We start from the raw sequence: 26,221 nt of genomic DNA on the forward strand, positions 1-26,221 counted from the left end.
TTTGGCATAGTCGCCTCGGCCACCCTGGCAAAGCTGTCCTCGATACTTTACGCACAAAATCTTTTATTCAATGTAATAAGGATAATTCTCCAAATCTTTGTCACTCTTGTCAAATTAGCAAACATGTTCGTCTTCCCTTTTATGACTCTCAGTCTACTAGTATTGCTCCTTTTGATATTATTCATAGTGATTTATGGACGTCTCCGTTGAATATAGATACGGGATTTCGTTATTATCTTCTATTTCTGGATGATTTCACCAATTATTTATGGGTTTTTCCACTAAAATTAAAATCCCAAGTCTTCACCAAATTTTTGGAATTCCAATCTTTTGTTCAAACTCAATTCGAACGCCAAATTAAATCATTCCAATGCGACATGGGTCGCGAATTTGACAATTCCACTTTCACAACTTTTCTAGTAAAAATGGCATGGTTTTTCGCTTCTCGTGTCCTCACACATCATCTCAAAATGGTAAGGCTGAACGCATGATTCTCCGAATCAATGATATCACTCGTACTCTAATGTCTCATGCCTCCGTTCCTCCCAAATATTGGGTTTATTCTCTCCTTATGGCTGTCTACCTCCACAACATTCTTCCTACTAGACTCCTCAATTTCCAATCCCCAATGTCCATCTTATATAGACGCCAACCCACATATACTCATCTTCGCATTTTTGGTTGTCTTTGCTACCCTAATCTCTCCTCCACCACACCACACAAACTTGCTCCTCGCTCCACTAGGTGTGTTTTTCTTGGTTTTCCACCCAATCATCGTGGTTATCGTTGTCTTGACATTTCCACAAACAAAATCATTATTTCGAGACATGTCACGTTTGATGAGAACGTATTTCCCTTCTCTATTTCCTCTTGTCCAAGCTCTTCCCATACTCACGACCCACAAACCCATCCTCTCTATTCATTCCTAGATTCCTCCACCTATCCATCACCTGTGCCTTCAAATTTCTTTGAGCCTGTACCCACGCCCATTTCCGCTCCACCTCCTGAACAAGGCCCATCTCCTTCGACCTTGTACACTCCTCCACACCGCAGGCTGGCTTATCCCTCTCAGCCCATTTCCACTCAGCCCACTTCCACTTCTACTCAGCCCACTTCTCCTCAGCCCATTTCCACTCAACCCACTTCTCCTCTGCCCACTTCTATACAGCCCATCTCCCTCGACAGCCCAACAACCTCACAAACTCAGCCCATCTCTGTGCCTGCCTCTTCCAGCCCACTTCACCAACCCACACCTTCCTGCCCACAGCTTCGAGCGGCATCCCGTCCAACCACCAGGGCCTCCCGGGGCATCTTCCGTCCCATCCAAAAACTCAATCTTCATGTCCAATCCACAATTCCCATTTCCCCTCTTCCCCGTTCTCATCTTTATGCACTTAGGGACCCAAACTGGAATGCTGCCATGAAGAACGAATATAATGCTATGATTATGACCAACACTTGGGAGCTGGTTCCTCGCCCTAGTAACGCTCATATCATTCGGTCAATGTGGCTTTTCCGTCACAAGTTTCACGCTGACGGAACTTTGCAACGTTACAAGGCTCGACTAGTGGCCAATGGCAAATCTCAACAGGTTGGAGTTGATTGTTTTGAGACGTTTAGTCCGGTTGTTAAACCAGCGACTATACGCACTGTACTCAGTATCGCAACATCTCGTTCTTGGGGCATTCGTCAACTAGACGTCAAAAATGCCTTTCTTCACGGTGATCTGGCTGAAACAGTATATATGCATCAACCACCAGGTTTTGTTGATTCCGCTCATCCTGATTATGTTTGTCGCCTCCGTAGGTCTCTTTATGGCCTCAAACAAGCCCCTCGAGCATGGTTTCAAAGGTTTGCACAATTTATTACTGGTTGCGGTTTTCGTGGAAGTGTTTGTGATCCGTCACTTTTTGTCTATCACTCTGGTTCGGACACTGCATACTTATTATTATATGTGGATGATATTGTCTTAACCGCTTCTAATGATGCACTTTTAGAGCGTTTCATTGGGTTGATGAAATGTGAATTTGCTATGACTGACCTTGGCGCGTTACATCAATTTCTGGGTATTACTGTGACTCGCTCAGATTCAGGATTATTTCTATCACAGTCCTCATATGCACAAGATATTATTGCTCGTGCATCAATGACGAACTGCAACCCAGTCACTACTCCTGTTGATACACAACCGAAGCTCAGTACTACATCTGGCCCTCCACTCGAGGATCCGACTTTATACAGAAGCTTGGCCGGGGCTCTTCAATACCTGACGTTCACCCGCCCTGATATTTCATATGCCGTGCAGCAGGTTTGTTTATTTATGCATGATCCCAGGGAGATACACATGCAAGCTATTAAGCGTATTCTCAGGTATCTTCAAGGCACTCTTGATCACGGCTTATTTCTCTCCGCTTCCCCTATCACGGGCTTGACTGCATACTCTGATGCTGACTGGGCGGGTTGCCCGGACTCTCGTCGGTCGACATCTGGCTACTGCATCTTTCTTGGAGACAACCTGATTTCTTGGTCATCCAAACGACAAGCTACTGTATCTCGTTCCAGTGCGGAAGCCGAATACCGAGGAGTTGCCAATGCCGTTGCTGAAACTACTTGGTTACGCAACTTACTTCTCGAGCTTCACATCCCTCTACGTCGTTCCACAGTTGTCTACTGTGATAACACTAGTGCTATTTACATGTCAGGGGATCCTGTCCAGCACCAACGCACTAAACATGTGGAGATTGATATTCATTTTGTACGAGAGCGTGTACGTATCGGTGAGATTCATGTTTTGCACGTTCCTTCTGACAGTCAATATGCAGACATCTTCACCAAGGGCCTTCCTCGAGTATTGTTTGTTCGTTTTCGTTCTAGTCTTAACGTGTGCTCCTCTCCCGTTATGACTAAGGGGGTGTAATAGACAATATATTTCTGTTACCTTATTTATCTGGGAGAATATACGATATGCAATAAAGTCTCCCAGATTTTCCTGTAACTCTATTTATATGATTTTATGGAATAAGAATAACCGACGGATTAATTAACATCCGATACTTCTCATCTTCCAAATCAAATGCAACGACATTACACTTTTGTCTGCGATCTAACCAGTAAACAGCTCCATGTGCAAAAACACCAGAATCCCTAAATCATATGAGATATCTTTAATGTTTCACCATCCACTAGTTCCACCACCAAGAGTGCATACTTGCACTTTCCCAACACGTTCGGAACTGCCAGTGACCTGGTCGTCATAGTAAATTCCAATAACCTTGTGCTCGTTAGTTGACTGACAATAGCCGAAACCACCAAATACGATATTCTTTGCCATTGGAGATGCATTTTTTCGTTCTATCTTCGGAATATGAGTGCACTCTCCTGTTAATGGGTTGCAAATATAAACAGGATCACAGATGTCATGGTGGTATACATGAAAACAAACAAGGCCGTTGCAAGAACCAACCATGTAAGGTCTTAACATGAAACTACCAACATAAGAGTGATTTATAATAACAGATAGATCAATCTTTGCAAGTGCCTCATATGAGTTTTGTTCGACATCCTCGATAAGCTGCTCATTGTATTTTCCCCCATAGTAGACTCGAACTTTACTGTCCATATTCGTGTTTGATGAAACCGCAGAAAGGAGGCCGATCTTGGGTTTCTCAATGAGATTTCTCCATGACCTGCATACTTTCCGACCTTGCAAGACGGATTCCTTGGGTTAAATATGTCTAATGTGACATCTGTAAGAAGTTTCTCCACTTTTCCTCCTGCACCATAATTCTCCATTGTTGATTCCTTAATAAATTTTTTTCTTCTTCTTCTTGAAGCTCTTGATCAGAGATGTAAAAGGAACTAATTGAACTTGCAATCCCTCACTGGACATCTATATATATCTATATATTGCAAAAACCTTAGCCGTAAATATTAAGCACGATGTCTAAAAGTAGAGAAAAATAAAATAACATGGCCTTTTGGCTAACTAGAAAAGCATGGGTAAATTATAGCTTTCGAGGAATCCACCAAATTTTACATTCATGATGTAATTATTATTAAGGAACTACATGGATTGTCGAAAGGAGTTCAGTTTTCCAGTTACAACATGACACTTAGAAACTGATTCTTAACGGCTTGTACATCGACAACAACCTGGCTCATGTTACATCTGTCTGAAGGTAAATCTGAAGAAAATTTAACTCCAATCTGAATTATGGAAGCTAAGACTTGTCTCATTGTGTCTTTGTGTATGTTTCTTCCTTCGTTCCTCAACATATTGGACTTGGTGACTTCAGTATCATTATGATCTTCTCTTAATTCAAGTGATAAATATGAATCGATAGCCTCTTCCACGCGCTCTGTTAACTCATGCATCTTACAGAAGTTATGAATGTTTAGACCATCCTTGAACATGTCATCAGTTGGCCTCTTTCCCGTAAACATCTCTAGCAAAAGAATCCCATAGCTATAGGCGTCACCTTGTGTTGAAACATCGCCACCCATTCCATATTCCGCATAAACCAAAATAAAGATTAGACCTCTCGAGAAGAAAAAAAATCATCGATTATAAATTAAACTACCAATTGCTAACAAATTTTATTTTCTTACCTGGTGAAACATAACCGATGGAGCCCTTTACTGCAATTGAGCTTGCGTCTTCTTGTGCATTCAGCTGTCTAGAGATACTAGAGGGATTAAAAAGGAATTTAGCCAAGCCAAAGTCACCCACATGGGCAGTTAAATCTTCATCAAGAAGGACATTGCTTGGCTTCACATCACAATGCACAATGGGTGATTCAGAATCATGGTGGAGATAATTTAACGCTGAAGCAACATCGACTGCAATGTCCAATCTTGTTTCTAGGTTCAAATTCCTCTCATGTAGTTGATCATCATTAGATGTGTCACCTGCAGTCGGGTGCAGCCAGTTCTCCAGACTCCCATTAGCCATGAACTCAAACACCAGGGCTTTGAAAGGATTACCATGAAAATCTGTACTTGAACAACAAGTTATAATCTTGAGTAAATTTCTATGTCTAGCTCTCCTTAAAGCATCACACTCAGCCATGAAACTCGCAGTTGCACCTCTTTGTTTAAGGTGTATAACCTTAACTGCAACAGGTTTTGATTCATCTTGTTGAAGAATTCCCCTATATACAGAACCGAAACTTCCCTTACCAATCAAGTTGGTAGAATCATTAAATCCATTGGTAGCTTTAAGAAGCTCATTGTAAGAAATACCCATGGACCGGTCTAAAGCCGTGGAAGGTAATTTGATTTTTGACTTCTTTCTCCAGTACAGAGTGAGGAAAAATACAATCAAAGTTAAAAATAAAACCACAACAATTATGATGATAATAATAACTTTGATCGCTATTGATTTCCCATGTTTTCACTTGGTATCGGAGTTTGATGGCAGAGAGCAGTTCTGCAACTTCAAGTCAGGTATACCACCACAGAGCTTACAATTTCCACTAATATCAAGTGCAGTTAAGTTGTTAAAGACCCCTTTTTTTGGTACCTCTCCCTCAAGATTGTTAAATGATAAATCCAATGCTCGCAAGAATTTGAGATTTTCCAAGTCTTTGGGTATAATACCGGACAAATTATTGTGAGAAAGAAGTAAATAGTCAAGACCTTTTAAGAATGTAATAGATTGTGGAATGTTACCTTGAAAGAAGTTATCCATTAGTACTAGATATATTAAGCCTAAACACTCTCCTATGGTATTTGGGATTTCACCGGATAATTTGTTGTTGGACAGTTGCAACACCCAAATGTTTTTCAAGTTCCCAACTTCCACCGGAAGTGAACCAGTAAGTGAGTTATTAGCCAAGGTGAGAACAATTAGAACAGAGGCAAGTCTAAAAATTTTCTTAGGTATATTACCACTTAATCTATTGGTGCCAAGGGACAAGCTCTACAGAGATTGACAATATCCAAGGCTTGAAGGAATTGAGCCTATTAATTTATTGTGACCTAAATTGAGTTCGAGCAATTCTGTTAGGTTGCCAAAGGAATAAGGGATTGGACCCGACAACTTGTTGTTTTTTTAATATAATCCTTCCAAATTTTGAAGGTTCCCAATACTCGGAGGAATACTACCTGTCAACCGGTTAGAACTCAAAGCGAGTTCTGTTAAACCTATGAGATTCTGAATACCTGTTGGAATACTTCCGTATATTTGATTTCTACTAAAACTTATGAGTTTTAGTTTTGTTGTGAGATTGGCTATAGAGCTAGGTAACACTTCCCCAAAATTATTCCACGATCCAATTAACCCCCTCAAGTTGGTACAATTGACTAGAGAAGTGAGAAAGTGTAGATCATCAGCTTCTCCACTTCCCAGTTTATTTCCTCCTAGATATAACCGTTCAAGACTTTTTAAGTTACCAAGGTTATCAGGGACTGATCCAACTAAATTATTATCTTGCAGTTGCGAAATCTCAAGTTTAGACAAATTGGAAAATGAACTTGGAATGGTTCCAGTGAAATTGTTGCTCGCAACCGAGAAATACCAGAGATTTGGAAGTGTGAAACCAATACCAAAAGAAATACTCCAATGGAGTTGATTATCCATTATTGAGAAGACTTCAAGTGATGAAATATAATACAGCGAAGCAGGGAAAGTACCTGATAACTTATTCAAATCCAGACCCAGGTATTTTAAGCTTGTTAGTTGACTTAGGGTGCTTGGAATTCTTCCTTCCAAGAAATTATAGCTGAGATCAAGAGAATCAAGAGATGATGAAAGGTTACCTAATGAAGTTGGGATCTTTTCCGAAGGTTTATTATTATCAAGTTGCAGATATAAAAGATTAGAAAAGTAACCTAATTCATTTGGAATTCAAGCTTGTTATGAGAAAGAACAAGGCATATGAGATCGGAGCAACCAGAAATATTGTGCGGAATTTCTCCTTCCAAGGAATTACTTGAAAGATTCAAGCATTTTAACCGAAAAAGACGACCAATCTGCGGTGGGATTTTACCGTTTAAACTGTTGTTTCCGAGGAAGAGATCCTTAAGAAAGCTAAGGTTTCCAATTTAGGGAGAAATGGAACCTACCAATCCTTGGGAATCAAGATCAATCATTGCCACTCTACTAGGATGACGACGACTGCATGTAACACCTCTCCACTCACAGAAATGAACAGAATTATTCTTGTCGTTCCACGAACTCAATATTCCAAGTGGATCTCCAGTAATTCCATTCCTAAAAGCAATTAATGCCAGTCGGTCGTCTTCTGATCTGTTATCCTTGATCGCAGCAGCAACACCATTAAGACTAGTACCCATGGACATATAAGAAGAAATGATGAAAATAGTAAGGCTGCAAAATAGTATAGTACTGAAGTTCAAAGAGTTCTGATGCTTTGCTAATAACTTCATCTTCAAAAAATCTATATCCGAGTTTTAGAAATCTGTAAAGATATTGTAAACTTGCAGGGATGAGGGTTTAACTACGTTGGCATTTTATATGACGTAGTCCAAACATAAGGGCCGCTTTCCAAGTCTTTGCGATAATTATTAACATTGGGTAGAGGTCTAGCCTCTAGCTAGATGCCTTTGATTGAATATTGAAGTCCCTGTGCATGTGGTTGTATCCCGAAGGCTTTGAAAAGTCATCACAGCCTTTAAAAGTTGAGAGAGCCACACTTGAAGATGCCCATAAACAGGTCACTAATTCTTGACACTGTTCCAGTATTTCCAATCACATGCAATAGTCCTTGGTCTAGTTTTTGTTTGCATTTTTTAAAACCAGAGTAAATGGAAATGGACTGTGTGCCTTGAGTTAAAGATTGAGTTGAACGGCGTTATTTATTGGCTCATGACATGCTAAGGATAAATAGAACATATATCATGCATATGCAATATCAATAGTATGGTTCAGATTGTTATCACGGTAGTCACCCGCCACCCCGCCAATAGGCACTTTGCAAAAGTAACCCCGTTTTGACCAAAATATTTAGGTGGCTAATCTCCGATCAAAATATTTAGGTGGCTGATCGCAATCAAACGATTTAAACAAAACAAAAAACAAGGTTAGGGTTTTAATTATGGAAAACTTAGGCACACGCCCAAAAAAATTAATATTTTCATTGTTAGGCCCATAATTCATTTTAGGTATCATGACATCCATAATTATTTCTTTGACACTCACAATTACATGAAATTATTAAAAATATCTGCATGACGGATTATGCATCCGCATGACGGGTTATGCATCAGGGGTATAATTGACAACGCAACTTGGATATAACACATCTAAAAATCCGCGCCTTGGAATTTTACGAATTTTATACCGTTGGAAATATTTTTAAGAGAGCTATGCAACAAGTACGAATAAGAATATCAAATTTTTATTTTTCACAAAAAAATCGGAGGTGATCATCATTTTAGGCAAAATTTTCGAAAACTTGATACATAACTATTATGCAGCCACCAAAAAAGATGCATAACACATTCTGCAGACGCATAACGAATTATGCAACCATTTTCTCCACTGCATAACAAATTATGCATTCGGATAACAAAGTTATGAATCTATAACAAGTTATGTAACCATTGTTTTGGTTGATTTTAGTGCGTACATAAAAAAATTGATGCATAATGCAGTACGCATCCATATTTACGGATGCATATCAGGTTATGCATCTATTTTCTCGATGCATGAAAGATTGTGCAACAATTTTCTCGATGCATAATGCATTATACAGCCATATTTTGGGATGCATAACAACATATCAGGTTATGCATCTATTTTCTCGATGCATAAAAGATTGTGCAACAATTTTCTCGATGCATAATGCAGCCATATTTTGGGATGCATAACCTGTTATGCATCCATTTCACGACTACATAACATGTTATGTGGATATTATTGTAGGTGCATGACAAGTTATGCAACGTTATTTTTTGTTAGTTTCAATACTAAGAAAAAAATAGCTGCATAACGTGTTATGCAACCGTTTTCTGGACTGCATAACAAGTTATGCAAAAAAAAAAAAAAACTGTAGAACGTGTTATGCAACTAATTTCGAGAAAATTATGAAAAACTTCGATGTAAAAAGCTCCATCGTGCGCGACTATCACCCTTCTAAAATCTTCAATCTCATGGTAATAGCAGCTTGTCACTGAGAAGAACTGTCGATATTTTAGCTACACACACTATGCTTTCCCTTATTTATAGAGCCGAGAATTAATCCTAGACTGCGTCAAGCTTGGGAGAGTTTTAACTTCTTAACTTTAACTGATTAGCCGTAAATTATTAACTTACGCGGATTAATTTATGGATTTTACTGTGAAATGCCTCTCTAATGATCATCAACACAGTGGCACCTAAGACTTTAAATGGAATTCTCCACTAGAAGATTAAAATAAACATAGAAGAATCAAAGTGCTCACTATATTGATAAATTAACTCCGGTCATCCTGCTTGCTTAAAGTCCCAAGATGACTCGAACTCCTCATACCAGCACCACCAGTTATAAAAGCAATAAGTAACTTCTGTCACCGTTTTTTGCATGGCTACAAATTCAGCTAGGACGCTTTCCCCAGCTGTCAATAGTTTATCAATCTCCAGCCTAGTTTGATCCAGTTGATCGTTTGTGGCAGCAACGTTTAACAGTTTAACCCTGAGATTGACTCTTTCACTGTGTTTTTCATATATAAGATCCAATGGAAGATTAATTAGAGATGATTCAAAAAGAATTCTCCATAATACGATACACCAAAGTGGAGAGTCTCCGCCGGTAAGATCAAAACACCTGACTGAATTTAGTTTCTCTACCGTTTCATTTATCAGCTCTGATGTTTCCTTGGCAGCCTCGGAAAACGACGCACGTTGAAGGGAAGAACTACAGGTGTCCTTGGACTTGTAGAAAATCATCTATAGGTGATGATTCTACTCTGCCTTCTCCAAAATCCATCTCAGTTCTCTCTCCAATTGCTAATTCCGTTGTCTCTCGTTGCTCCAGGTTAAATGTCACTTCTTTTATCTCACTTTCATCACCATCTTCAATTTCTGATTCCAGATAACCATCATCAATTTCTTTTTCTATTTCAGAAACAATCTCAAATCCTAACTCACCCGTCACCTACAACAGCAACGAAACGTTTTCTAATCTCTATTTTAGTCTCATATTCAAAAATTCATCAAAAACACTTCAATTTATTCTCTAATAACCTCTGAATCGCTACAAATTTATAATAAAAAATTATTTCTCCCTAATAATTATTTCGACCCTCATAATATTTTTGATGAGGGTTTAGTTTTGAGAGATTTTCTAAACATCAATAAAGAGAGTTGTCTCTATATAAGCTAAGTTTCATCTTGCCGTTGCCGTTACTATGTACGTATCTAGAGACGACACGTGTATCTTTAGACTGATTATTATATCTTAATCTTTTAATCCTTGCCATAAAGCTCGAGATTCCAAACATATGTTTTGGTTATATTTGCAGGTTACACATTTGGACTCAGTGGGGATTTTGAACAGTTGATTATAGTATTACTAACACACTCAGTTGGAAACTTTGAATGCATAGGGAAAGTAGCTGTTTCTTCCGTCCTTTGTTCTATCCTTTACTGGGAAGGTGTAGATAAAGATGTTGGATACGGGACCAAAAAACAACATACTGGTTTCACTTGCAATGTGAATTAAGCTAATTTCCTTGATTTTCCTATTTGTGCGTGTAGGGGTTATCACCATCTCCGGAGGCCAATATCAAATATTTTGATGTGTTCTATATATTCGAAGGAGTTGTCCCTCCAGGACCAGGTCATAGAAAGAGCTAACCAGGCAATCCAAGAGATACAACTCCAAAACAGTGATTGTGCCAACAAAAATTTTCTTTAGCAAACTGACAAACTACCAACCGTCCAATTTATTTTATGTTATTTGTTATCATTGGAGATGGATGATTGGTTTTGTGGATGTCATGGAATTCCAATTGTGGGAGTCGTGGTACTCGCTGAAGCAGTATTCTTTGATGGTACATGCTGGCCTTACTTTAACGCCAAGTAGGCTCATTGTTCAATGCCCGGAGAGTAGGTACTCCCTCTTCTTTTCCTTTTTTGTTTCTTTCATGTTTCACGCTATAGTTAGTGTTGGATTAATTTCGATTAACGTAGATTTGTGCTCAGTTGTCATGTTATATGCATCTTTAATTCACAAATGGATAACAATTGCACTTAAAGGGCCAGTCATGGAAATCATTGAATTTAAGAATTTGGTCGAGTGGTTTGTACCGTGTAATCTAATTTTCCTATCTTTTACTTTGTAGCTAGAGTGCTTGACCACTACAAAAGCATAATACTGTATCTTGGAGGAAAATTCTGGAATGAGAAGTGGGTTGTGGGGACTTTCCACAATCTCTGGCGATGACTATTTCGAAAGGGTTGCATTCCGGTTTTGGTATAACCAGGTACTACTATGGGAAATTCAATCTTCCCGGTGCGTAGTAGGGGCATAAATCCAGGTGTTTGGAATTTTATGGAATTTCAAATTCCGTACGTAGTAAGGACATAAATCTAGGTGTTTAGAATTATATGGAATTTCAAATTCGATTCGGAAGTCGAATACCTATTATATTAGGATTTTTCTTTCAAATTAATACATAAATACAGAAAAACCTTACATATTTCACACGAAGATAAAGGAAAATAATAAATATCCGCGAAAATAAAAGGGAACTTTTAATAAAATCCGCACATATTTTCCATCCTTTCTCTACCTATTTAATGTACGCGTCGCTACATCAAATAAAAAATACATCACCATGGAGAGGAACGATGCCCCGTGCACAACAAATCATCATTGCCACGGGGCGGGATGAACCCCCCGTGTACACCAAGTTAAAAAAAAAAATGCCCGGTGCGTAGCACGGGCACAAATATAGTGGTTCCTAAAGGGAGTACGTGTCCTATACTCGTCCAAACGTAAGGAGACTTTATTAAAAGAGGGGAGCATTTGAAGTCTTGGTGATTAATGACCCTGGGGTCTAGGGTCTTGGTTTTTCAACCTGTAGACCCTAGCCTAGACTCTTGAGTAGTGAGAGTCTGAGACGTTCCTATTGGTGGCCACCAGGGTCGAGGGCAAAGCCCAACCCCCCATTAGTACTGTTATAATTACATAGTATCTCATCAGCTAAGCTTTATTCGGCGAATTGATTTTTATTACACGGACATTTCCTTATAATCATCTTTTGTCATGAATACATTCAGAAAGAACGTATCCCGCCCTCACTGCCACCAGTTTACATTTTCAGTTAAGAGTTACATACTATCTCATTAGCTAGGCAGATTAGTCCACACCATTTTCTAGCTGATCTAGCTAGATGTGGTAAACTTTACTCCTGCTTATATTCCTAACTCTTCTGAATTGAGCCAGGTTAGGCTCGCTATGGGGTTCCTTTAGCAGGGAACGAAATCTCAACAATAGAAGTAGTATTTTAACCACCATCACCTCTGAAATGAGCCATCAATCGGCTAGCGGGGTAGATTAATTTGTAATCGAGGATGAGATAATGTTGATGCTTGATAAGGGAATTGACAGAGAGAAAGAGAAATGATAGGCTGGGTTGTAGAGAATAATCTCAATTTTCATTAGGTAATTTTTCCAACTTACTTCTTTTTAATCTGACTTTCCACTTGTGATTATGAATTTTCACTACTCAATGAAAACACCAATCTTAAATGCGCATTTTGCAATTTCGTCATGTGATATAGAGGTTAATAGAAGCCTGCACACAGTATGATAAGTTGCTAAGTGGTAGAAGCCTTCTGCATGATAAAACAAATACTGGTAAGAAATGAACACAAATAATTTATTTAAGGTAGAGGAGTCTACCAAACTACGAATAATAGAGCGCAAATACAAATACTTGTCATTAGAGGTAGAGGATTCCATGGTTTGTGAAAGGATTTATGTTCTCGGATTACAATCTAATACCTAGAAACTGATTACTAACCGCCTGAACATCCACAACCACCTCATTCATTTTGCTTCTATCTGAAGGTATCTCTGAAGAACATTTAACTCCAATTTGAATTATGTCAGCCAACATTTGTCTCATTGTATCTCTAGCTATGTTTCTTGTTAAGGCAGGTAGTGTGGTGTACCCTGGAATCTCTCAATCAACTCAGTCAAGTAACAAATCTGAAGACTCAACAACCAAGTCTGGTCAGCAACAATGAGATCCGACTAATAACATGGGATAGTTATCTTTATTTAGAATATCTTGTTATCTCAATGTACTTATCTCTAATATAAATACAAGTGTTTCATATCCACAAGTTCTGTGGAAGTCATTCCTCCAAAATTGTTCTAAGTTGGTATCAGTTAGAGATCCAACCCACGCTTCTCTTTCAAAAACCGAAAAAAAAACTAAAAAAAATCTTCAAAAAAAAACAAACTTCAAAACCACTTTCATATCAGCATCCAAACACTCAAATCCCCTCATTCTTCCACTGTGAAAGAAATAATATACCCCTAATCTGCTCATCAAAATACTTCAGAGAGTTTTAAACTCTACATCATCTTTAGGTGTTTGTTTTTCACCCATATCACCAGTTCCATCACCTACTTTACTCACATCATCCATCCATTTTACCTGCAACACAAGTCTCTATCACCAAATCATAACAATTCACCACCGCCATTAACACCGTTTTCTGCTAAGCAAGCTTGTTCACATGTCTCTAGCTAGTGGCAAGGCCATGTATCAACACTTTAGATCTGGTATTAAAAACATTCTTAAAAACCAGTTCTAAACAAATTTCAATACTAAAACACATGTAACCATTACCAATTACATCTGTTAACCGACACAGATCAGTACTACCAATTGAAGAGGTATTTCGACTATCTCACACAACCATTTGAAGAGGTACTTTGATTATCTCACATTATGAATTTGAAGAGAAACACCAATTTTCTCATACAACAGTTTGAGGGGAAGTTACAAGTTCGTTTCATAAGTTCAAAAGATCAACAAGAAATTTTTCACAAAGATTTTGTCTGCACCAAGGTTTCACTTTATAAGAGACAAGTTGCACATCCGTAAACTCCAGTACAACTTGAAGGGGGGTGTTAAGGCAGGTAGTGTGGTGTACCCTGGAATCTCTCAATCAACTCAGTCAAGTAACAAATCTGAAGACTCAACAACCAAGTCTGGTCAGCAACAATGAGATCCGACTAATAACATGGGATAGTTATCTTTATTTAGAATATATTGTTATCTCAATGTACTTATCTCTAATATAAATAGAAGTGTTTCATCTCCACAAGTTTTGTGGAAGTCATTCCTCCAAAATATCTGTTCTAAGTTTTCTTCCTTCGTTCCTCCTCCACATATTGTAATTTGTAATTTCAGCTTCATTATGATGTTTTCTTAATTCCAACAGAAAACGAGAATCGATAATCCTCTCAATACGCTCTGGCAACTCGTGCATCTTAGAGAAGTTATGAATGTTTAGACCATCCTTAAACATGTCATCAGTTGGTTTCTTTCCCGTAAACATTTCTAACAATAAGATCCCATAACTATACACATCACCTTGTGTTGACACTTCGCCTCCCATCCCATATTCTGCATACATGGAAACAAAGATTAAACCTTCAGAACAAAACACAGTGGATTCCGATCAAACTTACTTGTACGTATGTACGTATAATTGCTAATGATAAAATTTCTTCTCTTACCTGGAGGAACATATTCGATGGAGCCCTTTATTGCAATAGAGCTCGCCTCTTGTTCATTCAGAAGTCTAGAATTACTGGAGGGACTAAACAGGAATTTAGCCAAGCCAAAATCACCCACGTGAGCAGTTAAATCATCATCAAGAAGGACATTACTTGGCTTCACATCACAATACACAATGGGTGATGGAGAATCATGGTGAAGATAATTTAGTGCAATAGCAACATCGACTGCAACGCTCAGTCTTCTTTCTAGGTTCAAATACTTACCTTGTATTTGATCGTCATTGTTTGTATCACTTGCATTCGGGTGCAGCCAATTCTCTAGACTCCCATTAACCATGTACTCAAAAACTAGAGCTTTGAAAGGATTACCTTGAAAATCAGTACTCGAACAACAAGTTACAATCTTGACTAAGTTTCTATGTCTTAGTTTCCTTAGAGCATTACATTCAGCCAGGAAACTCTTGGTTGCACCTCTTTGTTGAAGGTGTAGCACCTTCACTGCAACGGGTTTTGATTCATCTTGTTGAAGAATGCCCTTATATACAGAACCGAAACTTCCCTTACCAATCAAGTTGGTTGAATCATTAAATCCATTGGTAGCTTTAAGAAGTTCATCGTAAGAAACACCTTTGAACCGTTCACCTTCTAAAGAAGTAGAAGGCAGTTTGGTTTTTGACTGCTTTCTCCAGTTTAGAGTAGCAAAAATCACAATTGAAGTTGCAAACAAAACCACGACTATGATGATAATAATAACTTTGGCAGGCATTGATTTCTTTTGTGTTAGCTTTGTATTTGGGTGTAAAGGGACGGAGCACTTTGGCAACTTCAAAACAGGTATACCACCACGAAGCTTACTATTCCCTTCAACTGAAAATTTACTTGCATTCTCAAAGACTCCGTCATTTGGTACCGCTCCTTCCAAATTATTATATGATAAATCCAGACCAATGAGCGTCGTTAGATTCTCAAAGCCTTTTGGAATTACACCAGATAAATTATTGTGGGAAAGTGTTAAACTTTCAAGACCTTTTAAGGAGGGAAAGTGTTAAACTTTCAAGACCTTTTAAGGAAGTAATAGCTAAAGGAATGGTTCCTTGAAACAAGTTATTATCCAAGCTTAGTTTTATTAAGCTTAAACACTCGCCAATTGTACTCGGAATTTCACCAGATAACTTGTTTCTGCCTACGTACAACTCCATAATGTTTTCTAACTTACCAACTTCCATAGGAAGTGTACCAGTAAATAAGTTATTACTCAAGTCTAGACCAAGGTAGTCAATTTCGGCCATCTCGGCCGAAATTCCGCCGAAAAATTACCCTTTTCGGCTCATAGCATAGCGAAATACGAAATTCCGGTGATACAAAAAGTTACCGGAAAACTCGGTTATATCGACCGGAATTCCACCGATTTTAACAACCGAGATAGGGTATTTTAGTAATTTAACCTAACTAATCCTAATATCCTATTCCACCGATTCACTCTTCTTCACTTCGTTTCTTCTTCAGTCTCTGACTCTCTCTCACATAATCGAAACAAGGTATGTTAATCGAAGCAAGATTAGGGTTTGTGGTGTTAATCGAAGCTAGATTTATATATTTTGAGAACTTTTCTATCATATTGTGAGTTCTTTTGATGTTAATCTGAGATTAGGGTTTTGAATTTCCATTGAATCCTTCTTTGTTTAATTACTGAATTTGTTTTTCATGGGTTCTTTTTGATTTGTCATGGGTTCTTGTTGATTTGCTGGTGAGGTCATTAAATATTGAGTTCACTTCATATTTGTGACAATGTTTGATGCATTTTAGGGTTCTTGTTGATTTTCTTTAGTAATGAAGAATTGGGTGTTCGGTTTCCTCAGGTAGCAGTATTAGCTGTTGGTTAAGCTCAAGAAGTATTTAATTTTGCTTTGGGTGGCTCAAGTAATAGTCTTCTTTCAGATGGATGCAAATCTGAGGTAGGCATCCATTCTATGCTTCTCAGGTAGGAATGTGGTTGAGGTGATGTTTGTGTCATTATATGATATCAATTTATAAACTATACATCGATGTTCATAAGTAGAGTTTTATTAGGCAGTGGTAATAATTTTGTGCTAATAATTGGTTGTATTAGCCAGTGGTGTACCAAGTTCAGTTGGCTCCCAATTGTAAGAAAGTTCAGTTGGGTAATAGAGTTTGCTTATTGTTCTCATAATTTCAATTTTACATGAATTTCAGGTTGTGATTATGGATTCTTCTAATGCATCCAATTCTAATAAATCAAACACTACGTGTGGGTCAATACTCCCTCAATCTTCTAGTCTGACTCAAACTACAGATCCAGCATGGAAATGGGCTACATGCAAAGATCCTGCATTTCCGAAGAAACTAAGTTGTACGCTTTGTAACAAAGAAATGAGTGGTGGTGGAATTACTAGGCTTAAGCAGCATATCACACAAGTAAAAGGGAATGTTTCATCATGTATGAAAGCAACAGTTGAAACTATAAATGAAATTAGACAAAATGACATTATAAAGAAGTTAAAGAAAGCTCACAGGGATAACGTTGATGCTATGTATCGTCGCACACAATCTGATGAGAAGTCTGATGCTGATACTGATGATGAGGACCATGAGGTACAAGAAGTTGAAAAGGATTTTAATGTGGGCAGTAGTAGTCAAGTAGTTGTTCAGAGTCAGAACTCTGGATGTGGATGAGAAATGCTTCCAATTTTATTTGTGAATGGAATTAATTGTTACTAATAGTCTTTCAGAACTCTGGCCTCAGCAAAATTTCTCACCAATCCATATGAGAGTTACTGTTTACGCCTGGTAAGCTTAATTTTCATCTAGCTGGATCCTCGCCAAACGGGATTTTAGTTTGCATTACGGGCGGACTGTTTTGGAATTAACGCCCATCCCCATGAAATTGAACCTGGCAACAAACACTTCTTATTATAAAAGTTGGAACCGAAATTACACCGAAATTTGAAAACGGAATCTTCTCGAGACAACGTTGTACCAGTGTCTCGCTCGGGACCGAGATAAACCGGAATCCGAGATTAACTGACTTGGTCTAGACTGATAATTGAAAAGTAGGGAAGCTTGGGTATGCTACCACTTAGTCTGTTGGTTTGTAGGTGCAAGATCTGTAAAGATTTACAATATTCAAAACTCGATGGATGCAAAACCGTCAAGTTATTTTCAAATAAATAGAGTTGGATCAATCTTGTTAAGTTACCAAATGAAGAAGGGATAGGACCAAAGAGTTTGTTACTACTCAAAGCTAATATTCCCATATTTTGAAGGAGACCAATACCTGGAGGAATACTTCCTGTCAATTGGTTTGAATTCAAATATAGTGTTGTTAATCCTAGAAGATTTTGAATACCTGGAGGAATACTTCCATATATCTGATTCCTACTCAAAGTTAAGGTAACAAGATTTGTTGTGAGATTGGCTATAGAGTTTGGTATCGCTCCCCCTAAATTATTCTTAGATACGTCTAAAAACCTCAACTTGGTACAATTGACCAGAGAACGGAGGAAGTTTAGATCGTTAGCTTCTCCACTTCCAAGTTTATTTCCTCCTAGTCCGAGAAATTCAAGACTTTTTAAGCTGCCAAAGTTATAAGGTACGGAACCAACTAGATTATTGATTTGCAATTGGAGCATCACAAGCCTTGACATATTGGACAATGATCTTGGGATGTTTCCAGTGAAATTATTTCCCGACACTGAAAAATAGATTAGATTTGGAAGTGTGGAACCAATATCAAAAGGAATACTACCATGGAGTTGATTATTCATCAATGAGAACTCTTCAAGTGATGAAATATTGTAGAGTGAAGAAGGGACAGTACCTGATAACTTGTTCGTCTCTAGAACTAGTAATTTTAAGTTTGTTAACCGACTTAGAGTGTTTGGGATTCTTCCCTCCAAATTGTTATTGAAATGAGCAAGATGAGTAAGAGTTGATGAAAGGTTACCTAATGAAGTTGGGATCTCCCCCGAAAGTTTGTTATAAGAAAGCCAAATCATTTGTAGATTAGGCAAGTAGCCTAATCCATTTGGAATGCTTCCCACAAGATTGTTGCCAGATAAACTAATGTATATGAGTTTGGAACAATGAGAAATATTGTGAGGAATTTCTCCTTCCAAGGAATTATTTGTAAGACCCAAATGTTTCAATCGAAAAAGACGACCAATTTTCTGTGGGATTTCTCCGTTTAAATTGTTGTTCTGGAGGAAGAGAACCTGAAGAAAGCTAAGGTTTCCAATGTGAGGAGATATGGAACCTTGCAGTCTTTGTGACCGAAGATCAATCATGGTGACTCTACTAGAATGACGACGGCTGCATGTAACACCTCTCCACTCGCAGAAATGAAGAGAATTATTCGTGTTGTTCCAAGAACTCAATATTCCAAACGGATCTTCAGTGATTTCATTCTTAAATGCAATTAGCGCCAGTCTGTCACTTGATTTATTTTCATCGTTGATCGCAACAAGGCAGCTGACACTCATGGACATACAAGAAATTACGAGACTAAGGCTGCATAGTGTAGTTCTGAAGCTGAAAGAATTCTGATGGTTCGCTAATAACTTCATATCTCTAACATGTACAGATTTGGAGTCCCCTTTTAAAAATTGGCAAAGAAATTGTAATGATCAGGTTCTAACTTAGTTGGGTTATACTATAAGCTAATTAGCTGTGCCTAAAAGGAGTGTTCTATAAGGAGAATTCATTAATTAAAGAGAGCATTTGAAGTCTTGGTGATTAATGACCCTGGTTGTATTCACTAGCAAAGACCTCTTCTTGTTCTTCTTTTAAAAAGAAATCTTACACTTTTCCGTCTAAAGCAAAAAATTCACTATCACAGAGAAATAGACAATGTGGCCGGCATTTCTTATATTAAGGTGACCTTAATTTTGTCCAAATGACTAAAAATTTGATGGTGCCAAAAGGGGTGTTGGACCTCTGAGTAGGCCTTTTAAGTCTTTGTGAATGCCGAAAGTGAAAACTACAGACAGACCCATTTTACAGACTCTTCCCACTGTGAAACTCATGCTCAAAAAAACACAGGCGCGCACCCATTTTCTACAACAAAATATCTCCCAAACCCATAATTTCTGAAATTATGTTTCAGTCCTTTTTCTTCTTCTTCTCTGATTCGTATCTCCCTATTGTTTTCATCTCAGTTCTTCATTGGAGCTTCAATTCACGGGTAAATCTCAACATCTTCGTATTTGGGGGTTGAAAGGGGATCTGAGCATCATTTTGAGCTTCTGCAGTTGAACTGAAATGGAGACATCAAGGATTTATTGAAGCAACGATGACGAGAATGGATCCGTGGTGTTTGAGGGTTGAATTTCAAGCCAATTGCTTCAATTCTCTCAACAACAACGATTGAATTTGGGTGTGATTGCTTGTGGATTGATTGCAGGTGGTATAATTTGGGGTATGTTGATTGAAGAACTGGTGTTGTTCGATGATTTGACTTAGGGTTTCTTCCATTGATTCATGGCTATATACGAGAAGTTTAAGCAACAGATTTTGGGGATTTTTGAAGTTAACTGAAACGGGTTTTATATGGAGTTGTTGGATAAATGAAATGGATCTGTTGGGGTTCAGTGTGGTGCTCGATTGAGAGAGAAATTATGAAGGTAATGGTGGTGTTTGCAGGTCAAATTGGTGTTGATTTCCGTCGAGTGTTCTCTGGATATAGACAGAGTTTGGTGGAGTTTTGGTTATGCCAGAAAACCAGCTGAAATAGATGCCACTGTTGCTGTCAACTGGGGTTTTGCTGTGGCCTGAAATTGGAGGTTTGTATTTGAAAAATCAGCAGTACCTAGCAGAAACTAAAATGGGATTCTTGGGAATTCTGGTTTTGAACTGAAATTGGGGGTCTTTGGTTAATTGAATCGATTCCGTGGAGATGGGTTCTTACCCATTTTTGTTCTTGATTTAACAATGGTTGTCGACTTGTCGGGCAGAATTGAAGACACAAATGGAGAAGACTCGAGCTTCAAAGCCATTGGTGGTTGTGCTAGACAGATATTTAGACGTTGTGAACATGGGGAGTTGAAAAAGATGGTGTCTGTCCTTCTCTACTACATTGCTGATGGAGACTGGAGTGAGCAACGAAGAGAGACTTCGGCATTTCTGTGCTTCAGAGACCAAGTCGAAGATGTAATGAAGCTGTAGCGACTCGATGGGTAATTGCAGGCAGTAGCTAGTGGTCTACAACAACATCAAAAACACAAATTTGCGGAGGATTTTTGGATGTGGGTTAAAATTGGGTTCAATTGAGAGGTGGAGGAATGTGATGATATGAGTGCTACAGCAAAATGTCTATGTTGTTAGTTATATATTGTATGGATGATTTTTGAAGAAGGTTTAATTGCAGATGATGGTGTAAATACATGAAAGAAGATGATGGTGTAAATACATGATTTTGACCAAGAGCCCCCGAATAACTGAAAGATAATGGTTTGCGTGGAAGTTAATGAAACATGAAAGAAGATGATGATGTGGTTATGACTGCATAACATGTCATTCAGTCGAGAAACTGTCTGCATAACATGTTATGCATTCGTGAAAATGGATGCATAACCTGTTATGCATCTACAAAATTTGTTGCATAACTTGTTATGCGTCCAGAAAACCTGCATAACCTGCTATGCGTCCGAAAATATGGCTACATAATGCATTATGCATCGAGAAAATAGATGCATAACCTGATATGCATCCGTAAATATGGATGCATACTGCATTATGCATCATTTTTTTATATGTACGGCTAAAATCAACCAAAACAATGGTTACATAACTTGTTATAGATGCATAACTTTGTTATGCAGATACATAACTTGTTATGCAGTCGAAAAAATGGTTGCATAATTCGTTATGCGTCTGCAGAATGTGTTATGCATCGTTTTTGGTGACTGCATAATGGTTAAGTATCAAGTTTTCAAAAAATTTCCCTAAAATGAGGATCACCTCCGATTTTTTCGTTAATAACAAAAATTTGATATTCTTGTGTTTTATAATCTGTATTCCTCTCTTGAACTAGTGTTTGTTGAATTGGCGATTGAATTAGATTATCTCTATTATTTCTCATTCTAGTAGATTCTCCCATTTCACTTCTTTCTCTTCCAGCAATTCTTTTGCTTCTTCTAATAGTAGTCAGTTGTTAGGATGTATTTCTTCTTCTAGCCATTTCTTCAATGCTAACAATATTTCAAGAAATTATGAAAAATTCTTAATCAATTACTTTAAATTTTCACAAATCTAAATATCAATCTTTAGCTTTTTCTAGAATAATCTTCAACTCCTCCCTGTTTCCAGCGCCATTATGTAGTTGCAGGAAATCCTACACTACATCCCTCATATGATTTCATTGTTGATTAATTCATTTTTAGGTTTACACTCTTAATTTTATTGATAAATTTTTGGATGTTCTTACAAGAAAGATAAAGAAATCAAGAATGATCTCTGCTCTCAACTTTCTCTCTCCTATTTACTTGTTTCTTACTAAAAAAAGATCTATCTTTCCTTTACAACTCGAATGACTATTTATAAGGAAATACATAGTGGATGACAGCTAACCTGTCCTTTATCTTCGGATATGATTTGCGACATTCTCGGAACCTTACAAATGTTAATTTCGCAATCTCTCTAATTTTCGCAAGACTGTCACATCTTTCTCATGACTTTAGATGACGTCACTTATTCTATCATTTCTGAAACTGTTCTGCGACGCTACTGTGTTGTACCATTGATAATTTCGCTGAGACATAATTGTTGCGAGATTCTGATACTACATAAACCAAAGAATTATTGCATAATATGTTATGTATGTTTTGTGGTGGTTTGGGTAATGACTATGCATTCAATTCTCGGAAATTGTGTCTGACAGAATAAATACCTTCGAATTATTTGTAAAAATTATAAATTTGATATTATTGTTTGTACTCATTATGTAAATCTCTTTAAAAATCTTTCCAAAGCGATAAAAATTTATAAAATTCCAAAAGGCGGATTTTCAAATATGTTATATTCTATTCTAGTTTGTTTGGCAATGTACCTCTGAAAAATAGGATATATAATGAGTTATAATTATTACACTAAAAGGGAAAGACATTTTTGGTTTTTAATATTAACCATTTCCGATTTTTTATCAAATTGCACATTTTTTTTACTCTTACAAGTTACAATTTACAAAAAGAAAACGACCATAAAAGAGACTCCCTCCCTTCGGGCCCTCAAGTCGGTCGGCCCAATAGTCTTCACCATGATTGTGAAAACTTACTGTAAAACTGCAGGTGGCACGTGGTTGTGGTGGCAACTAGATGTGTAAAGTGAGCAGTGTCGGTATGTTTATAATGCAGCCGGACAAAACAAGAAAAAATTTGACCACAACATGGCACTAACCTGGCACAATATAATACAATAGCTTAGTGTGTTGCGTTGTGCCCGAACGATATTACAATATGTGAGATTGGGGAGTTGAATGTTTTGCCCAAAAAACACAATTACAGATTTTGTTTTTAATACAAAAGATATTGATATGTTGAAGGACAAACCAAGATACTATGAAGAAGACAAAAGGGATCAACAAGAGTTGTTGACGCGTGGTACGGTATTTAGAAGTTTATTTGGGTTGCAAGTATTTCTTGTTTTAGAGTTTGTTTACGTGAGAATTTTCTAAAAGAGTCTTTGTTAGAGTTTGATTAAGTTAGTAAAGTGTTTTTTACTTGAGAGTCAAGTTTGTTAATCATATAAATAGGTTGCTGAGCCATGAGTCATATTACATAAATTAAGAGAAGTGTTTGTTTGAGTTTAGTTTTGTGTTCTTTCATTAAGTCTTTGATATCAGATCTTCTACATCTGGTAACAGAGCGCTGGTATCAGGTTCTAGGGCTGTGAGTATGAGTTATTAAGTTTAAGAAGATGACGAGTTTAAGTTAGATTAAGGTACCAATGTTTGAAGGAAAAAAATTTGAACACTAGAGGTTGCAGATGGAGAATATTTTCATATACCAGGAAGTATGGGATATCGTAAAAGATGGTTATGTAGAACCAGCAGAAGGAGTTGTAGTTGAAGAAGCTGCGCAAACTCAATTAACTGAAAACAGAAAGAAGAATTCTAAAGCTACATATATTCTTCATCAGGGCATTCATGAATCTCTCATGGATAGAGTTATCTACATCAAAGAAGTTAAATGAGCATGGGATGGCTTGATAAGCTACTACACAGGATTTAACAAGGTCAAGAAGGTCAGATTACAAACATTAAATAGAAAATATGAATTATTACAGATGGAGACAACTGAAACAATTTCAGATTTTTTCTCAAAAACATTGAATCTTGTCAATGAGATGAATGCCAACGGTGATACTGTAGAAGATTCAACTATTGTAGAGGAGATTTTACGAAGCTTGCCTGAGAAGTTTGAATCAAAGGTCATTGTTATATAAGAATGCAACACAATTGCAACAATGACTCTTAATGAGTTGTTGGGTTCATTACAAGCTTATGAACAAATATTGTTAGAGAAAAAAGCTGCTGCAAAACAAGTTGAGGAAGCACTTCAGAGTCAAGTTAACTGGAGAAGCAATCAAGGAAAAACTAATGCTGGAAGCTATCAAGGAAGATATAACAATGGAGGGAGATCTAATACTGGAGGTTATCAATGAAGAAAACCAGTTGATAGATCAAAAGTTCAGTGTTACAATTTTGGAGACTTTGGGCACTTTGCTCCAAAGTGTCCAAAACCTAGAAAAACTACTAAAAATAATTATAAATCAAATTTCAAAGCTAATATTGCTGAAAGTCAAGAAGAAAAAGAAGAAGAAGAATAAGAAGAGCAGAAGACTGAGAACATGTTACTAGCATGTCATACAACAGAAGAACAACCTCAACTTAAGTGGTACTTAGATACAGGTTGCAGCAACCATATGTGCGACATAAAAGATTTGTTTGATAAGCTTGATGAGTCTGTCAGATCAACAATAAAGTTTGGTAACGGTTCTAAAATTCCAGTTATGGGAAAAGGAAGAATTATGTGGGCTGGGCTGTGCTGGGCCGACACATTTTATACCTCTAACTTTCGTTACTCTGGTACCTAAAAAAGAACGATTTTTTGGGGACCATGTTTTTTTTGGGGGACCATGGTTTTATTTTGGGTAAAGACATTAGAAGTAAATCTAGGTCACCCCTTATCTGGATATTTATATTAATACCTAAATTACCCTCTGGATTAATTTTGGGTGATGATTAGTTAGTGTTAATAATAGTTAGTGTAATGATTAGTGAGATCATTTAGTTAAAGATAATTAGTGAGATTAAAAAATCAGATGGTTTTTTTTAAAGAAGTAGAATTATTGAGAGAGTAAAGTTAGAGAAGATGAAGAAGGAAAACATGAAAAACGATGGATTTTACCAACCACAACTGGAAGAAGGGTATTTGGGTACCCAGGTGTGCTTCAAACTTAGATAATGTTGGTTGAATTCTCCAAACTTTCAAAAAGAATGAAAATTTTTATGTAGATTTGGGTCAGTCGGTTACCATATGTCAAGAACATGTAACCGAACACACCTGAAAGTGTAGTTCGGTTACGTTTTTCAAACACGCAGGTTACCGAAATCGCTCGTTAATGGAGGTTTTGGTCGTACAGTGTAATGTTCGGTTACCTAGGATAAAATGGTAGGTAACCGAACTTTGAACTTAACAATTTATTTGGGTACATCTTGTGTGTTCGGTTAGTTCGCAAACTTCAAAGCAACCAAGTTCCCAACCGAACTGCAGGTTAAAAGTAACCTAGTGTTAGAAGTTCGGTTGGTTCGCAAACTTCAACATATTTTGCGAATCAACCGAACTGGGTTTATATATGAACATATGCAATTAGGCAAAACGTTCGGTTACTACGAAATTTATTTCTTGGCGAATTAGGTAGAGTTCGGTTACGAAGTTTCAAAGGTAGAGTTCGGTTACAAAGAAAACTTAACATTTTGGCGAACGAACCGAACTTGTGGACTTCTCATTATTTTCGTACACTAAAGTTCGGTGATATCCTTATTTTGCGAAGGAACCGAACTTATGAACTTCTGTTGTTCTAATACAAGGAGTTCGGTTAAAAGTATTTTTTGCCAATCAACCGAACTCTATTGGCTAAGTTCGGTTACTTTGTAGTTTTAAAATTTTTTGCGAAAAAAACGAACTCTATTGGCCAAGTTCAGTTATTTTGGAACTCAAGATAGTGGCCACAACAACACAGTTCGGTTACACTGAATTTTTTTTTTCGGTTCTAAGGGTGGAGTTCGGTTACTTTGTAGTTTTAAATTTTTTTGCGAAACAACCGAACTGTTCTTCGTGTTCTTCATTTTCAAGAAGTTCGGTTAGTAAACTAGGGTTTTTTGGAAAATCGTCCTAACCGAACATGGCTCTGTAACTCCAACTAAAACCCTATTTTGATGATTTCTATTCGATTGAAGCAATCAAAATCAAATTAAAGTGAAGGATTTGTTGGAAAAT

At 37.4% G+C, this 26,221-nt stretch overlaps 3 protein-coding genes across 3 annotated transcripts; all 3 read right to left on the reverse strand.

Annotated features, from left to right (window-relative positions):
• Positions 1-4,098: 4,098 nt before the first annotated feature.
• On the reverse strand, positions 4,099-5,245 carry LOC113272992 (putative receptor-like protein kinase At3g47110). The gene is made up of 2 exons (XM_026522769.1): positions 4,609-5,245; positions 4,099-4,478 (listed from the first exon to the last, which is right to left on the reverse strand). The coding sequence occupies exons 1-2, from the start codon at positions 5,243-5,245 to the stop codon at positions 4,099-4,101; spliced, it is 1,017 nt and encodes a 338-aa protein (XP_026378554.1).
• Positions 5,246-14,302: 9,057 nt separating this feature from the next.
• LOC113272996 (receptor kinase-like protein Xa21) lies at positions 14,303-15,997 on the reverse strand. The gene is made up of 3 exons (XM_026522774.1): positions 15,925-15,997; positions 14,781-15,734; positions 14,303-14,592 (listed from the first exon to the last, which is right to left on the reverse strand). The coding sequence occupies exons 1-3, from the start codon at positions 15,995-15,997 to the stop codon at positions 14,303-14,305; spliced, it is 1,317 nt and encodes a 438-aa protein (XP_026378559.1).
• A 1,801-nt stretch (positions 15,998-17,798) lies between these two features.
• On the reverse strand, positions 17,799-19,207 carry LOC113273005 (probable LRR receptor-like serine/threonine-protein kinase At3g47570). The gene is made up of 2 exons (XM_026522784.1): positions 17,926-19,207; positions 17,799-17,833 (listed from the first exon to the last, which is right to left on the reverse strand). The coding sequence occupies exons 1-2, from the start codon at positions 19,205-19,207 to the stop codon at positions 17,799-17,801; spliced, it is 1,317 nt and encodes a 438-aa protein (XP_026378569.1).
• Between the last annotated feature and the right edge of the window lie 7,014 nt (positions 19,208-26,221).

The sequence above is a fragment of the Papaver somniferum genome, chromosome 1, assembly GCF_003573695.1.
Source record: "Papaver somniferum cultivar HN1 chromosome 1, ASM357369v1, whole genome shotgun sequence".
Lineage (NCBI taxonomy): Eukaryota > Viridiplantae > Streptophyta > Magnoliopsida > Ranunculales > Papaveraceae > Papaver > Papaver somniferum.